General features: G+C 32.9%; 2 protein-coding genes across 2 annotated transcripts; one reads left to right on the top strand and one right to left on the bottom strand.

Annotated features, from left to right (window-relative positions):
• Nucleotides 1-7339: 7339 nt before the first annotated feature.
• On the bottom strand, nt 7340-11467 carry LOC131876389 (protein SRG1-like). Its single transcript, XM_059221614.1, has 4 exons — nt 11012-11467; nt 10546-10787; nt 8488-8812; nt 7340-7917 (listed from the first exon to the last, which is right to left on the bottom strand). The coding sequence occupies exons 1-4, from the start codon at nt 11282-11284 to the stop codon at nt 7654-7656; spliced, it is 1104 nt and encodes a 367-aa protein (XP_059077597.1). The 5' UTR covers nt 11285-11467; the 3' UTR covers nt 7340-7653.
• Nucleotides 11468-14077: 2610 nt separating this feature from the next.
• On the top strand, nt 14078-15019 carry LOC131876388 (18.1 kDa class I heat shock protein-like). Its single transcript, XM_059221613.1, has 2 exons — nt 14078-14499; nt 14595-15019. Exons 1-2 carry the CDS (start codon nt 14277-14279, stop codon nt 14873-14875), a joined length of 504 nt encoding a protein of 167 aa, XP_059077596.1. The 5' UTR covers nt 14078-14276; the 3' UTR covers nt 14876-15019.
• Nucleotides 15020-18606: the final 3587 nt, after the last annotated feature.

Raw genomic sequence — 18606 nt, 5'->3', positions numbered from 1 at the left:
TGCATTACATATTTTGTGTGTGTGTGTGTGTGTGTGTGTGTGTGTGTGAGAGAGAGAGAGAGAGAGAGAGAGAGAGAGAGAGAGAGAGAGAGAGAGAGAGAGAGAGAGAGAGAGAGAGAGAGAGAGAGAGAGAGAGAGAGAGAGAGAGAGAGAGAGAGAGAGAGATTGATGTTGTTCTAAGATCACAAGAAATAGTAAAGTGAAGTGTTGAAATTGTGGAAAATGGATACATGCGAAGGAGTGTAGGAATAAGAAAACTTATGATTCCTTCACTAAAAAATCCTCTAATGGTGATAAATTTGAATTATTTATTTATGTTAATACTATTTTTAATGAGCCATAGTTGAATGAATACTGATTTTCATATCATATGACTCCTTAGAATAAATTATTACTTTCGACCATGCTTATTATAGGGGATAATTGTATTCAAGCAATAATAACTTGCATAATAGTGTCAAATGTAGGAAGATATGGTTGTATTTAAGTGATTGATAAGTCAAAATTCTTATTGATGTTTTGTATATTTCAAGATTTGTACTAAATTTAATTTCTATAACTAGTTCAAATGATTTTGGATTGCTTGTGGCATGACAAGTTTGTTTGAAATTTGGTGAAAGGAAATTTGGTGGTTTATATAGGATCTCAAGTTGGAACTTTTATTTTGTGTTAAAGCCTACACTTTTTTTTAATTTTATAAAAGTAATTAGCAATTCAAAAATTGCATGATTAGGCACTTTAGTAAAAAAAAATCTTTGGACCATAATTAATAAAAAACATGGTTAATGTTTTTTCTAATTTCCCTAATAGTCAATTTTATTTTTTTGAACACTATGTGTTAGGCAAGTAGAATATATCTTCATTTCATATTGGAAGATATAGAACAAAGAGGTTTTTAGAGATCTTCATTCCAATGTATATGGTATAATGGATGTGGGTTATATGGGAAAACATTTCTATAATATTATATTCATTCATGATACCTCTATATATGTATGAGTTTATTTTATGGATTTTAAACTAGATTTTTTCTTTAACTTTAATGAATTTAAAACTCTAGTTAAAAAATAATAAAATAATAAAATAAAGGTATTGAGATTTGGAAATGGTAGCAAATATTGTTCTAATTAATTTGATAAGTTTTGTAAATATGTAGGTATTTGTTTGGTAAAATACAACTCCCTACATACCACGGAAAAAGGGCTATAAAGAGAAAGGACCAAACATCAATGGAAAGAGATAGAAATATATTAATTGGTATATAGTTGGGTTGATATTTTGACCTGAGAGGTTGTGATTATTACTTATTATAGAGTAAATTAATCTCCTTATACAACTCTTGTTGATAAAATTCCTTATGAAGAGTGGATAGGTAAAAAACCTTATGTTGAATCATGTTTAAGGGTATTTGGTTGTGCAACTTATGTTCATGTTCCTAAGGAAGAATAAAATAAATTGGATACAACAACATATGTATACTATATAATATTTTCAATTAATACATATACAATGGTAAGAATGTGAATGGTTATAAGATTTTTAATCCACATAATATAGAATATAATTTATTCTAGAGATGTTATTTTTAGAAAGATTGGAACATTTTTTAGATCTTGTATAATTAAAAAGTTAAAAAATAGGAAGATGCATGTGTTGAATACAATTATGGGTTACATAATGGAGAAGAAGAAGAGATTTCAAATAAGAGTTTTGAGCAAGATGGATTAGTTGAGCATGTATAAGAAGAAGTAGAGCACCTTAATCCTAACTTGAGAAAATATCAAAGTGGTATGTTTTCACATTCCAACTCATTAGAACAAAAAATATAAAGTAATCATGGGACCAATGTTTTTTTGATTTGTTGAATGAAATAATTAGTCAATTTTTTAAAACAAGTAATAGAATAAGGAGATAAATAATAATACCATTGCAAGGCTTTTCACTAAAGGTTTTAGTAAATAATTTTTCCACAAGTCTTTGATTGCGAGAGAAATCACTACAAAAAGTTTGATATGTCTTCACATGAGTCAAGGGATCACCTTTTTCATTGTATAACTCCAATTGGGAAATTTGTACAAGTGTGACAAAAAATATCACAAAATAAACAGAGGAAAGAGTTGGTGTCTAATATGATCATAAGAAAACTTAAAAGAGATACAATGCTAGTCCATACATCATAAGAAAAAATTTCATAAATGATTAAAAATAAGTCATCAAACTTGTAACACTTTCATGTCATAACTGGGTGACTAACACTAGTCACATAGGTGGAATAAAAAGATACATGTCATTGAAGAATGAAACATCCTAGGTTCATTGGAAAACATATCCAAACACACCACTCAGATTAGTCATCCACGACTTCAATAATATGCAATAATTCAAGCATCACTACATGCAAATGCACATTCATTGAACATGTAGGCATTTATAATTGATGCAATGTAGCCAGTTGTTATGCAATAAGACATATGCAAAAGGAAGCTCTACCACATTCACATGACATACATTTAATTCAAGGGTTAAACTCACATAGAGCATTATTTTTACTAGTAGGAAGTTATGACTACAAGGATATGACACATACTTTGATAACATGTCCATATAACAAGTTCAAGAAAGGGTACACAATGATTCCTAATACAAGATGACTTCATTCGTTGACTTATACAAGAGATGATTAATCCATTCAGCTATGTAGAACTACCCACACAAAGGAATTAAAGAAAATTATATTACAAACCACCATCACATGCCTATTACAATGATATCCATATACTTAACAAAGGTAAAAAAAATGGAGGCACTAAAAAACATGATATTGCCATGAGTCAGAATTACATAATGAACTCAATTAGGATTCGTAGTTTCAAGCACATTACAATGATGTCCATATACTTAACAAAGATAATAAAATGGAGGCACTATACCAACATGATACTACCATGAGGCAAAATTTTTGTAGGATAGTCACTTTTACTTTGTGCAACAAATGGTTTAAAAAGAACAATTACTTTGCCATTCTTGGGTTTTAAAAAGAACAATCACATTGTCATTTTTGATACAAATTGGTTTTAAAAAGAACTCACATTTTGTGATGAGGCATTAAAAAGAACAAGTGTCTATTGTGATTGGCACATTTGTGCAATCTGTACAAAATCCCATAATTTTTTGGAGGTATCATCTCTCCTTTAGTGGGTGTAAGATAAACCACAGTATTTTAATAGCGATCTTGCCTCTTGGTATCTTGCATCTGTGAGAGGGAATGACTCAAGCGGTACTTTAATTTGGTCCGCTATATAAAAAAAAGGGTGAGACAAAAGTCATAGCTTGCTGGTATTAGCTTTTGTTGTTCTTGTCAATCTAAAATGAGTTTCATACTCAAAGTATAGTTGCCTTGGTGCATGTAGGTGCTAGCTGGCCTCCTTCTAACTAAACACCTTTGTTCTAGAAGGCCAAAACCCCATATTTAGTAATTCAGAAAATGTGGATCATATCTCAAAGCTAACCCTTCATTGCGAGACACAAAATTCCTTGGTCAAAAGGTTTTTGAATCTTTGAGGTAAGAGATTTGGTTTGCTTGTATCATGGTGGGGGAGCCAGTGTCACCATATCTCTATATGTCCGCTTTATTTGAGGTATTGTTATTTATAGTAAAGGGCCTTAGCAGATATCAACAACTTTATAGCCTAAGTTGTATGTTTTCAAGTGATTTCAAATGCTAAAAATAGTTATGTAATAATTGGGCTAATTTAGGCCCTCTAGATCTCATGCTTTCTCAAGCGTTATGCTTGGCCAATGTGTTATTGTTTGATATCTCTTGCTAAGAGAAAAATTTACAAGATTGACAAAAACACATCAGTGATCAGATCTAATTTTAAATGCATCATATCCTTAAGTCACTCAAACATATCAAGAAGTCCATCTACCATCCGTTCAAAAAGAAGAAGCCTAGTCCTAAAGTCATCCAAAAGTGAAGAAGTTTCTTATAAAAAAGCTATGACTCAATATTGAAATATTATGTATTCCATGTGGGTAGACATGGAGGGAGTGAGAGACCTATGGAAGGAGGAGACAAAGAGGTTAGGAAAGAGAGAGAAGAGAAGGAGGGAGTTCATAAAGGGATAGTGTTAAGGGGGAAGGAGAGAGAGAGGTAGAGAGGGAGGGAGAGAATTATAAAATGGACATATAGATAGGTGAGATACCTAGAGGGGTAAAGAGAGGTGAGAAACCTAGAGAGCAAGAGAGGAGTGAGATAGGCAATGAGACCTATATGCAGAGGTAGACAAGTGGAGAGGAAGGAAGGGAAAAACCTAGAGAGGGGAGAGAGAGGGTGGATTGGAGAGGTGATGACCTAGACAATGGAGAGAGATAATTAAGAGAGATAGATAATAAGAGAGAGAGTGGGGGAGGGAGATAGAGAGGGAGAGGAGAAGAAAGGAAGGGAGAGACCTAGAGAGGGGAGGGAGCGAGAAGAGAAGATATAGAAGAACAAAGAGAAGAGTATGAGGGGATGGATGGAGAAGTAGACATGGAGGGAGTGAGAGACCTATGGAATGAGGAGATAGATATGTTTGGGGAGAGAGATAAGAGAAGGAGAGAGTTCATAAATGTATAGGGGTAAGGGGGGAGGGAGATAAAGGTGGAGAGGGAGGGAGAGAACTAGAGAGTGAACAAATAGATAGGTGAGAAACCTAGAGTAGGAGAGAGGTGGATAATGATATAGGGAGGGAGAGAGGGAGAGATCTAGATATGAGGAGAGAGAGGATGGAACAAATAGGTAGTGATTAAGAGAATGGAGAGGGAGGGATAGAAACAATAAGAGAGTGAGAGAGAAGAAGAGAGAGGGAGGGAGACAAGGATAAAAATGGGGGTAAAGAAGAAATGAAAGGTAGAGAGAGTGGGATATACCTAGAGGTGGAGAGATAGGTGAGAGAAACAAGAGAGGGAGAGAAATAGGTCTAGAGTTTGGGGAAAATAAAGAGAGTGAGATATATAGATAAATAATGCTAATAGGAGCATGCTAATTACTAAAATTTGACTAAGTCTGAAAATAATTTGATTAATTCTAAAAATGTATAAGAAAGAAAAAAGACATTAAAATGCGAATTATTCTTAAATTTTATATTTCATGTATATATTATTCTTCGAGGATTGGGTTTGGAACATTTTCCCTTTCAAAACCTCTCCTACAATTTGTAAATGCATAACATTTGGTGTGCGCAAAATAGGGCGAGCACCAAATAGTTTGCATTAGAATGCTACATTATATTTTTTGTATAAAAACATGACCACTTTTCATGACCCTCCTTTTTCAAACCCTTAATCTAAACCATTTTCAAAACAAATCAGTAGTTTAGAAAGTATACTTGGAGTAATTTGACTCTTGTTCTTGTTGCTTCTTCAAATTTGGAGTGTAACTATGTTCAATTTTTTGTCAGTGACATCTTAAGACCCCCTTTTGGTACCACATCTTGGTGCACATACCCAAATATAATTACTTCCTAATTCATTAGATAGGTCATATCTATATTTATTATCTAGAATTCAATCACAATAGGGTTTTAATGAAGGAACATGATAGGATCGTCTTGAAGAAAACTCACACTAAGCGCAAGAGAAAACACTCACCCTCTTGGCTTTAAGTGGTAGGCACATTGGACATCCAACATGGAGTGGTCTACCTAGTGGAATGCTTATATCTGCAACCCCTATCCATGTTTCCTTCATCATCTTTCAACAATCAACCAATCCATACTATGGAGTCCCTAAAAAAATCATATAAGGCACCTTGAGAACATCCCTTCCCATCAAGCCCAAGAGCATGAAATGAATACCCAGTCATTTGGCCTCCTGGCCCTACTCGAGGTTAGCGTGCTTGATGAAACTTAGTGTTGTTGCCTCCTTAACATGATATTTTATTCTCCATTCATAATGGAATTGTTGGTTATATAAGTATTAAAGGAATCCATAATATAATTTATTATACATGTTACATATATATATTAGAAGCAATATATTAATTACTTATAATTCCTACATATTATTAAGTGGAAGACATGATAACAAATGAACGAGATAATTGTTCTATGCATTATGCATCATACCAAACACATATCAAAGTCTATTGATTATCCCTTGAAGAGTAATTATGAAATCAGTTATGAAGTTCGATGCTTTCTTGAATGGATTTGTTAGTCTTCTTAATGGTTTGATGATGAATGTCATATCTCTTCTTTAATCTAGCAATCCACTTTTTGTCTTTCTTGTTGTTTGATCTGCTTGGTCCATTGTTGATTTAAAATATCTTTTCTCTCTTCTTCGATGCTAATTTCAGGTTGATGTAAATAACTCATTTTTTAGCTATAATCATTTTCTACTACTAATAAGTTCTTAACTTAATTCTTTTTTTGCACTTCCATGTTGCCCCTCTTTTCCCTCCACTTTATGTCTTTAAATACCTTATTCATACCTCTTTACAAGACAATTATTCACAAAGGTAGGCCGCAAAACAATATTAATTTATTTTAAAATACCCCATAAATCAACCCTACATATATTTAATTCTATTTATATTTTCTTAAGAGAGGTTCCTTAAGGAGTCAACCAATGATAGAAGCAAAAATATTTGGAAAAAATTGCGAGCAATCATAGAAGCTTGCTGATAATTTCCCAGAAAAATCGCATCAAATTGGTCAAACGTTTTTCAACGATCTTTTGCTAATAAATTGCAAAACAAATGTGGGATTAATCAAGAAAAAATCATGGATTGTCACAAAAACCTAAATGGTGTAAAAATGTGTAAAAATGTCGCATGAAAAGGTGTAAAATTTGTCTGCTGTGATTTTTATAAATGTTGCACCTAAGGTAGCAAGTTAACGACATCACTGGTTTGTTTGCTCGATAACATCAGTGTTTTTGCTCGATGACAGAAAGATCAGATAATCAGTCAACTTCGAGTTTGAAGAGCTAGCTCAAGGTCGAAGTTCAAACCCTTCAATGCAGTGCCAAGTTTTTATTTTATTTTTTTTCAATTTTTTTAAAATTAAAAGTTTGTATGTTTACAATTTTTATTTTTTTTGATAAAAGTGGATAGAACCACTGAACTATATTAAATTTTAAAAGTTTTTTTGTATGTTTACAATTTTGTTTCGTTTGTTTATTATTATTTTTTTCAAAAATTAATTTATATATTTTTTACACAAATTTTTACAAAACAATTACATACAAAAATTTCATAAATTTTACAAATATTTATATAAAATTTTAACAAATTTTATAAAAATTGTTCATGTTCATGTCTAGCGATATGACAAAGGTGCGGAAACTTGACGTATCCACAAAATTATTCTTCTACTCCATGTTACTGTTACAGAAACTTATTTAAAAGAAAGCAGGAAAGCACACTGTAAAAAGGAAACACATTCAAATCATTTTTACACTATCAAAATTTGAAATTGATATGATGAAATGAATGTATCTGTCTTTCATGCTGGAAATTAAGAAAAAAATTAACATCTTTTGTGCTCTCTGACAATGAAAGGACAGTCCACACCAGAATTCATTCCTCGTCACACATGTAAAATATCCATATACAAACCCATATTAGCGATTGCTGCTTATGTACGTTATGCATTCAATGTTCGATCCATATTATTTTCTGCCATTCGCTGTTATACCTGCATATTCATATAATGCTTTTTTTCCTTCAATCTTATGAGACATGTAGTGTCTAATAAAATCTTCATGTATAAATTTCTTGAACAAGCAGGGATGATTTTCGTCAATCAGTTCCAGTGCAGGACTGATCTCTGCATCAAATTCTGGACTGTAAAAAATGGCAATAGATAGTCTGGCATTCTCTTTGCTTGTTACTGCTCTATGCTCGATGCTTCTGTATCTTCCATTTGACATCACCTGCATTAACATTGCAGGGAGTTACAGGTCAAAAAGTTCCAATTATTCTGATGACTTTCATTTCCTTTGTTAGATTTCTGACTTAGCTTTATAATACTTTCTCCTTGAACTAGATTTGAGTTACCCATAGTACTGGTAAAGTATATATGTACAAGTGAACTTTCAATGCACCATATGATTCATTTTGCACTTAGATGAAGCCCAATGGGTTATGTCTGATTATGTAATACAACATAATGGGTTTATTGTAAAGTTTATGTTAAAAAGAGGAATGCAGCCTTTCAAATCTCATATAGTGTTACATCCATGTAATTTAAATCCATTCAAGCCTTTTATTGAAATACGGTTTTTCTCAACAAACCTAAATTTCTATTGTATTGATCAACAGTGTTTATTTTGGCATCAATTGCTGGGTTTGTATAAATGGAGGGAGAAGAAGAATCATATCACGCAACTCTCCTCACAATTCAAGCCGATAGATACCAAATATATCTAATACTGGAGCTAAACCCAATTAAGTTTACAAACTATATGCATTAGTTTGAAATTAAATTTGGAACAGAGATTTACCTCTAAGAAGAAGCCAATGTTAACTACTAGAGCATAAGGAATTGGTTGAATAGCCACCCATTTATCATCCTTTCGGATGTGCAATCCTTCAACTTCGTTATCCTGCAACAATAGTGTGATGCCAGATCCATCTGCATGTGGGCTGAGGCCTAGAACATGATCTGGTTTTGGACATGGTGGATAGTAATTCATCCGCATCTTTCGATAGGTGTTTCCAAATGAATGCTCAAAGTAATCAGTTTTTAGATGTAAAGTTGCTGCAATTAAACTCAGCAGCTGCACAGCAAGACTTTTAATCTCTTTGTTGTATTCATCCACAATATGCCTACAAGTTCCACAAGAGAGAAATTTCATTACATACTATTAGTGTAAATGCTAGGTTTTAATATTTGATTTTGATGCCTGTGAATTAAAACAGTATTTTTCCCGGGACTTATTTGTAATGTAACTGTTTCCAAAATTCTGGAATACTGTTCAACTCTATAGAGGGCCATCTGTTGTGGTTGTTAATCGTACTCGAGTATAAACAAGAAACAACATCATATTTTGAAAGAAAATAAATTACAGTCATATTGTTATGAATCAAACTATTAGCAATGTAAAGGTGACAACTACAAGTATTGCTATAAGTGGAGGCAACCACATGAAATTGCAATGCAATAATGGAAAAACAAAGCGATGCATTCAACATCTTGCTGATAGGGCTAATATGTGATAGAATGCACATACAAGTATTGTCAGTGACATTTCAAGAGAATCTGTGTCTTGTTGATTACATTTTTAAGAGATTTTTTATCAAGTTTTGGTTGTTCAGGGGATTAGTCAATTTTGAGTGTTTAACATTTTTAAGTCTAGAAGTGTATTCTTAATATGATCACACATCATAACTAGAAAATGTCGATCAACTTTATATGTTTAACACTTTTAAATCTGAAAGTGTAAGCTTAATATGTATGATTTAAACCGTTCTGAAAATTAATACCTGAATGACCTTAAATGATGTAAGAGAAAAGAACAACCTACTCTGCTTCAAACACCCAATCACAAAAACACAAAACTCACTCTCTACATTCTAAACAAGACCTAGATTGCAACATACAAGCTCTCAAAACAAAACAATTCTAAATTTCATTACAAACACATAGAATCATAGTTATCTTCTACAAGCTGCTGTTCACTTGCCTGCATGCTCAATTTTCTGTTTGACCTCTTTCACAAGTCTATCTTTTGTTGCCAGAAGTGACCACGCTGATAGGGACTATCACTATGCATCGGCCCAAATAAGTAAAAATACTGCACACGTATTTAATAAGGGAAGAAAGTGGAGGAAGGCGTGGGAGCATGGGGAAGAAATACAGAGGCCAAAAGAAGAACATTCATTGCAGACACTATCAGCAAAATTTCAATTAAAAGCATGGTGCAAAGACAAAGTTGGGGGAGGAAGGGAGGGGGGGCTACGATAGAGAGGAGGCAGCCAAACTAGCACAGAGGAATGCGTAAGAGAAAAAGTTGTGTGTTGAAAATCCATTCTGCGATAGAGAAGAGGCAGCTAAACTGGCACAGAGGAATGCGTAAGAGAAAAAGTTTGAGTTGAAAAGCCATTAAAAGACATTAAAAGACATTTGCAGTTTGTAATGTGTGTTTATTTTGGCATTTGATTGGAATTTAATTATGAAATCAAGCTATGTGTGTGAACAGAGAGTCTTTGTTTAGACTAAATGTTTTGAGTTTGAAATTGTTGTTTATAGCATTTGACTGCAATTGTTCCTATCTCTTCTGGTCATAGTTTTTTATTTACATGATCATCAGAGAGTTATCATGAAATACATCTCTAATTTATATCATAGATACACGGTGAGAAGGAAGATATGACAGGAAACCTAATTTATGTGGTGGATTTAATATAAACATCTAAAAAACTAAAATTAATATAATATCTCTAGATAGAATCATTTATAAAATATACCAGTTAAGTACTATTTTCAATTTCCCATGTAACTCATCTATTGCCAATACACATTGTGAATGAATTTTGAAGCAAGAAAGGGCATGACAAACCTGAAATCAGCCGGCACAGCTGGCCACAAACTCAAATTCCTGCTCCGTGGAGGACTTATTATTAAACCCAACAAATCGCCCCAATCCAGCTTTTGATCCTCTGACACAACAAAGATCTGCCCATAGCCCTGAAAATCTCTAAGTGCACATTTCTGTTTCTCCTCTAATGGAAGATGGAAAAACTCCTTCCCAACTCTCTTTATATCATCCATCAGAGAGTGAGGGATGTCATGATTTACAACCTGTAAAATAAACAAGATACCCATTAGTAGTAACACAACATAGAAGCCTATTGGATTCATGGGCATTGAGGAAATTGTATCAAAACAAATACCCATTGCTAGTAATTAGCCTATTTGATTACTATACATTAAGGAAATTGAATTAAAAAGACACCCATTAGTAATAATATAAGATAAATGCATACTTGATTAGTGGGTATGTTCAGTAAATTATCCTCATATACCTGAAAGAAACCCCATTCTTCACAAGCCTTGGCAATTTTACAGATCTCTTCTTTCCTGTGAAATCCTCCTTGGGAGAGATTGGTCATGTCAATCACTGGGATGCTCAACTGACCAGGAAGTTTTGTTAGTGTTCCGGGTCTCTCTTCCTCTGATCTCATGTACCTTTCTGGTACAGTTTGGGGTTGTTCTCTTGCAATCTCTTGCACATTGAAAGTTTTAAGGGGAGGATTGCCCCAGTTGGGCATGCTCGAAACTTTGAGAGCTGAATCCATTTCTTATGCTTTTGCCTAACAGTGGATCAAATTTAAACAGAATGATCGCATTTGCTCATAAAGAAAGTATTGGAATATAAGTAGATATATTTTGCTTCTTTCTCCATTTCAATCGGGCCCCAGACTAGTATGATGAAGAATACGTGTTCAATGGAAGTGGCGAACGAGTTATGTGGCATAAATCTCCCCGTCTGTTTGTGAAGACGATCATCCTTACTCTTGTCGTCAGACTACTTTTATATTGAAAATATGGCCTTTGAAAATAGGCTAGTGGAGTTTGATTGGTTTCAAAAAGAAAGGAAGAAAGATTCTTTCATAGTTCATAAAGGAAGAAAGATTCTTTCATAGTTCATAATGTCGTCTGAATATGGATTCAATAATTGAGGTTTGAAATATTGTAATTTATGGATAAAATATAATTTTTTAATTGTCTTAATAAAAGTATCAATAGATATATAGTAAAGTATTAATAAATATACTGTACAGTGTCATTCATATTTAATTGAGTGGTATACATTAATGGGACGTATTTTTAATAGTTATATATATATATATATATATATATATATATATATATCAAAGGTTTATAGTCTAATTAGTGAGGATGATGTTACATTCTTTTGTTTATGTCATCCATCAAGGTTCAAACCCTTAGAAACACAAGTGAGCCAAGTTCGACTCCTAGATGATTTTGACAAATGAGATCCCATTGCTTGTGGTTATTTAGTCAAAGGAGGACTTTTGTTTTAGATGTATGCTTACTCATTATGTTGTAAGTTCACAATTTTTTTATTTTATTTTTTATATAAATAAGTACTACCAGTATGGGGGTAGCTCCCTATATTGCTACATAAATCTTACTGAATAGAAATTAGGGATCATGATGTAAACTTCCCCCATGAAGTATACAAATTCCCTGATCAATTACCCAACTTTTCTCTAGTAAGTAATTGGTAGCTCACAAATTTTATGCAACATGTACAAGTTCTTATCCTAAACCAAATAGAATTTTGTTCTTCAATGAAAACATATTCTCGACCTATCATAATTATATATCATTAGTTTTAGCAAGTAAAATTTCTTCTCTTCCAGATAATGTTCAATTAACTCATTTAAAAAAAAATTAATAATGAGATATTGAATCTTGAAGTACTTTTATACAAGACTCACCATTTGGTGCACAAAATCAAATTTTATACTTATATAAATATGAAATTTAAATATTAACTCTCAAATTTCAAAATGAACTCTCTTCCAATCCACATCAACCCCTTTGAACCAAGAGACATGAAGTAGATATGCTACTCAAAATAGATGAAGTACTTTTAGCACTAAAAAATAGTAAGATCTCTAATATAGAAGTCTTTTTAATGAATATATTGTTGTAGTGTCATAAATTGTACTCCTTTAATTAAGGAGTTCAATTTCACACTCTCCTAACACTTATTTTAATTATTTCATTCTTCTATGTATTATAGGACCTTTTATTGCATTAAATTAATACTTAATTCAATTTAATTTATTCTATTTCACTAATACATCAACACTTTTCTATTTGGGCCCTTATTTGAGTGTGCCCCTTATCTTGTATCATTTTAAACTTATATGGGTCCTATGTCATTTTAAAGCTCAATAAACTTTTTTCCCCACTTAAATATTGTCATTTTTCATATAAATTACAATTTTGGTACCAACGCCCTATTATGTATCCTAAAAATTTGGGCCTATTTATTGGGATATTATAAAATTATAAATATTACTGATATATCATATTTGAAAGTGAAACCCTAATGTGTTGTTGAAGGGTGGGTAAAAGAGATTCCCCAATAAAGCTCAAAAACCCTAATAGAAAAAGATAAAACAATTTAAAAGTAATGAAGCAAGAAAATATTACACATTTTCATATTTAAAAATGAGATTTCATAATTTATTGTAAATAAATAAGAAACATTTGAAGCAAAATAGGTTATGTAGGAATGATCAAGATCACCAAGATAAAATTATAGTGTTTTAAGATTGAACCTAAGCTAATCAAATACAAAGCATACAAATAAGCACAAATAAGATCAGGTTAATGATAGTAGATTTCCACAATCCATGTAAATGTTGCTTGTATGTTTTTTTATTTGATTGTGTATGGATTTTTTTATCATCAACGTTATAGATCACACTCCATGATCCATCAGCGAGATGAGATAATTCGAAGATGAGTGATCTTGGAGTGTGGTCTAAAACATTGATGATAAAAAACCCATATACAATTGAATCCAAAAACATACAAGCAAGATTAGATTAATTAATGATAATTGATAATTGATAACTTAGACAAGTGTATTTTCCATTATAAGAAAGTGAAAAGGACAGTAGTTAGCTCTATGACCAAAGAATATGTGCAAATCTAGAATGTCACATAATTGAAAATGAGCTTTTGGGTTTGAAATTGGATGGTATTGCTATTCACCTTGGATTTTATATTGGATTTTGTACTATGTTAGAGGGCAAGTTCAATATTGGATTTTGTACTATGTTAATTTTTCAACTTTCCCCTTCTTCTATTTTCTAATAATAATAATTAAAAGGTACAGTTTTTATTTTTTTTAATAATTTTCTGTTTTCCTGTAAAAATAAATTCTGCAAATTTGTTAGTTTTCCGATTTCCCCCATTTTATATTTTCTACTCAAATATATATAATTTCAAAGGTAACAGGCTTGAGACACCCAAAATTTCGGAAAGCATTTTGGAGATAAAAATAAAATAAAATCCTCTTTTGGGAGCCACCGTAACGAACTTATTCCCTCTAACTTACTAGAACTATCGAGAATAGTTCAGACCAGTCTCAAATCTTCGCCCCAAATCTCCTTCTCTCTCGAACCCTCTCATCTCATGTATAAATTGAAACCAATCTTTCTCATGGATCATCATCAAGATAATCAGAAGCATTCTACTCGTCTGCAAGCTCTGTAATTTTCGACTTCTTTAATTGCGAAAGGTATGGCTTTGACTCCATTTTTCGGAAGGGGCATCAGCGCTTGGGATCCATGGGAGAACAACCTCTTCGATCCGTGGCTTCCAATTCCTCGCGTGTGGGACGCCATGGATTTCAGTGTGCCCACAGCGGCCTCTTCATTTTCAAGGGATGCCATGGCCGTGGCCAACACAAGGGTCGACTGGAAGGAAAACCCTGAAGCTCATGTCTTCACCGCCGATTTGCCTGGTAAATTATTAATCCCTTTGCACCCTCTTTCCAGGGTTTATTATTTCAAGTACAGCGGTGTCTTAAAGATTTAAATTTTGTTTTGGTGATTGCAGGACTGAGGAAAGAGGATCTGAAAATCGATTTAGTGGATAAGAATACTCTGCGAATAAGCGGTGAGAGGCACAAAGAACAGGAGGAAAAGACGGATCAGTGGCACCGTGTGGAGCGGTCGAGCGGGCGATTTATGAGGCAATTCCGTCTGCCTGCAAATGTGAATTTGGACGGCATTTCGGCAAAGCTGGAGAACGGGGTTTTGACTGTGAACGCTCCCAAAACACAGCCTGATGCTGCTAATGGCGGCGACGTTAAAAGCATTGACATTGGCAGCGCTTAGAATATGAGAATGGGACTGTGTGAGAGTTTTATGTTTCGGATTTGGGTATTATTATGAGAGTGTCGTGGCATTTCTGGAATATAAAGCATTACTTTTACCCTTTTCTTGGATATTAAATATATAACCGTTTTTGTTTCAGTGCCCGAGTATGAGTAGTGTCTATTTCATAAAATGTTTTCATAGACTTATGGTGTGGAACATTCTTGTTAATGAAATTTTGATAAGGATTAGTTGAGATTGCAGGGTCATAATATATACAGTAATTTCTTCTCAAAGCCATACAAGTATTCCTGATTTTTTTGGTGATTATTTCTGTTATTGTATAGTTTTGGACATCCTTATCTTCTACTCCAGTATTTCTGGAGACTGCTTTCATGCCAGCTCTGTATCAAATTTGAAAAAAAATTAATATCATAAAAAAAAAAAAAGATAAAAAAAGTTTCTTTTGTTCACATTACATGGTAGTAACGAAGCTTTAAATTTAAGAAAATTTAAAATTAATGGGTAATTATTTTTAAATTACTTATGAGGAGGTTGACTAAAAGTCTTCCGAGATATAATGGGTAATTATTATTATTATTATTTTAATGGTTAATTAGGAATGCAATGAGAAAGATAAATATATAAAGAGAAAAAGATGTTAAAAGTGGAACGGAGAACTAGAGAGATAATAAGATATATAAAACAAGGGATGTGATGAGGGAGATAATAAGATATATAAAACAAGGGACGTACATAAGGTATGTAATAAGAGAGATAAAGATGAAAGAAGGAAAGATGTTAAAAGTGGATATGGAGAACTGGAGAGATAATGAGAGAGGGGGAGATAGGAGAGAGAGAAAGGTAAAGATATAGAGGGGATATTTAAAGAGAAGAGAGAGGGAGGTAGGTATATACATAGAGGAGGAGAGAGAAAGATAGATAGGGGAGGGATGGAGTGAATAAGTGATAGATGTAGATAATGAGATACAGATAGAAAGGGAGATCGAAGATTTGAAGAAAGAAATAGAAGAGATAGAGGGGGCAAGAGTGAGATGAATGTGTAACTAGAGAAATTATTATTATTTTGTTTAAATATGAATCAATGGTTACATTGAATTTTTTCTCATCTAACATTTGCATGTGTGATTAAACACTTAAACCCTTAACTCTAAAATACTAATTATGTCAATGACACATGTTTTATCTAAAATTCTTATAATTAAATGGTACTAATATATGTCTTCATTAAAATATCTATATTAGTATTATAATAATACACATTTTTCCTAAATTTTCTATAATTGTAAGACAATGATATATATTAGTAGTGTTATGTGTTAATAATTTGTATATATTTAGCCAACAGGCTATTTATGTGGGGAACTCCCATTGGATTTCAGTCTTATGTATTTCTTACATCTACATTGGAAATTTTATTCAGATGGGTTATAGCTATTTTGGTTCTAAAACGGTACTTTCGTGTTATGCAGACAGTAGAAGACATTGTAACTCGGAAAACTTTTGTTCTAAAAATTGAACAAATAAAACCTATTGTTTGAAACATAAAATATCAATTTTTGTTAGGAAATGTACCAATAGTTGTTAGGAAATGTACTAATATTGTAAAAAGTAACCAATCAGGTGATTCCTGCACAACAAGGGGAGAGGACCCAGTAGTTGTGCACCCTAATTTCGTGCTTCTCAAAATCCTATGTGAAAATTTCAAATCACTCTAAATTTTTTACAACAACTTACTTGGCAAGTCCCCTCCTTATAACTAAGGTTTCAAGGCCACACCATCAAATACTTGTGTGGCTAATGTGGCATCACATGAAAATCTTGGTTACTTTTCACAACAAATGGTATATTTCATTCAATTATTGGTACTTAGTACAAAAATTGGACATTAAATCAACAAGTATGAGGGTATTAAATCAACAACTTCTATCACAAGAATTGGAATGCGCTCAACTACTGGGTCCTTTCCCCTATTGGGGCCTCTTTTGCATGCTTATTGGTCTCACTTATTTTTTGGGCTTTTTTGGACACCCTAGCAAAAAGCATGCTGATGTGGCACCATACTTGATAATGTGGTGCTGAAAGCTTAGTTATAAGAAGGGATTTGCCAAGTAAGCTACTATAAAAAATTGAGAGTGATGTCATCCCATGTTCCAAAGCTCCCATTATTGTCATTGCCTTTATCTTTGTCTTAGCTCCATGTGACCTTTTTGTCTTTGGTGGGTATTTAAAGCTGATCAAAACTTGGACAGACTACCTGTTTAAGTTTTGTACCTAATGACAATGCTCCAAAACAAAGTAGCCATTGTGAATATGCTTCAACCCTTGAGGATTGCAAGTTGTGTTTATAACTTTGAAGTTCTAAACTCATGTTGTTTTGTGCTATCTGTAGACACCCAAAATTGTCATGTCTAATTAAATAAATATTTTATTTATTTAATTATCTAAGCCTAATTCTTCTATTAATTAAATAAATCTTTATTTATTTAATTAATTCATTTATCCTCTTCTAGCCTTATTTCTCATTTGAATAAATACATTTATTTATTTAAATTATCCTTTTCCTAATTAAATAAATATCTTATTTAATTATCTCATTTCCTCTATTAATTAAATAAATCTTTATTTATTTAATTAATTCATTAGCTTTTTCTACCCATGACACGTCATTCATCTCTTAATTCCTACACTACCTACCCCTTTCGTTATTTTATTATTTCTTTTACCTACCCTATAATCCTAGCCGACCTCCTTTTTACACCTCTCAATCTTATCCCTCCATTTCTTATAGTATCTTCTATATAAGGAGATACTTCCTTCATTATCAAACCCTAATGAATGATCTTAAAGACTTGGCTACACTACGATCCTACTTGCAACCACATTCCATTCTTTGTTGAGCTCTTGTGCACATAAAATTTGAGAGCAAATATATCAAGCAAGATCAATGGAGATAGGAAGAATGGAGATCAAAACCCTATTGGACATGTGATGGTATAATCTTTGTGATTTTGTTTGATTTACATTGTCTTAGGTAATCTTCATATGTTATGGTGGATCTTTGTTGTTGTTAGGCTAGGGTTTTGTGGTTGAATTCATTTAGCCTTTCAATATTGTTATTATCGTTATCCATTTTCACCATATACATTTTGGCACGCCCGGTGGGACTCTTGTCCCTTTTGCATTTAACCTCCTTGTTGCAAATTTTGTGTTTTTGAAGTTGCAGATCATACGTTTTCGACAGCATTTTGATATTCTTGTGTTCGCGTACCTTCGGATCGCGTTTTTGATTTTCTGACACGTCTGCGACACCTTAAATCGCATCTATGTTATCAGCAATATTTTGTTTTGCAGGATTCGAAAATCACGTTTATGTCCTAAAGTCACGTCTGTGGTTATTTTAGCCGCATATGTGTTTTCGAGCCACGTCTATGCATCATAGAACCGCGTCTGCGTCAAAGAACCACGTCTGTGTAGAGGGTAACCGCATCTGTGTTCACCAATTTCAAATTTTGAAGTTTATTGATTCAGTTTTGAGTTTTGCGTTTAGGGTTTCATATTTGGTTTATTTTGCGCTAACATTTTCAGATCTAGCTAATGAAATTGGTGCAGCTTGTCTTGAAAGCAAAATCGTTTTGTTGAAGGCCCCTATTTTCACAAAGTTTTTTTTTTGGGTTTAAAATTTACCTAACTTGTGTGCTTGCAGGAAGGGGTGATTATTTGAAACAACC

Source organism: Cryptomeria japonica, chromosome 5 (genome assembly GCF_030272615.1).
Source record: "Cryptomeria japonica chromosome 5, Sugi_1.0, whole genome shotgun sequence".
Taxonomy (NCBI): Eukaryota; Viridiplantae; Streptophyta; class Pinopsida; order Cupressales; family Cupressaceae; genus Cryptomeria; species Cryptomeria japonica.
The sequence above is the reverse complement of the archived record's forward strand: the minus strand, read 5'-3'. Positions and strand labels throughout refer to the sequence as shown.

Excerpts from the sequence above, each read along its gene's own strand:
- LOC131876389 (XM_059221614.1), bottom strand. The coding sequence starts at position 11,284 with ATGGATTCAGCTCTCAAAGTTTCGAGCATGCCCAACTGGGGCAATCCT. Across the intron at positions 8,813-10,545 it reads GCTGTGCCGGCTGATTTCAG|GCATATTGTGGATGAATACA; the intron begins GTTTGTCATGCC and ends TGGAACTTGTAG. Across the intron at positions 7,918-8,487 it reads ACATTGGCTTCTTCTTAGAG|GTGATGTCAAATGGAAGATA; the intron begins GTAAATCTCTGT and ends ATGTTAATGCAG.
- LOC131876388 (XM_059221613.1), top strand. The coding sequence starts at position 14,277 with ATGGCTTTGACTCCATTTTTCGGAAGGGGCATCAGCGCTTGGGATCCA. Across the intron at positions 14,500-14,594 it reads CTTCACCGCCGATTTGCCTG|GACTGAGGAAAGAGGATCTG; the intron begins GTAAATTATTAA and ends TGGTGATTGCAG.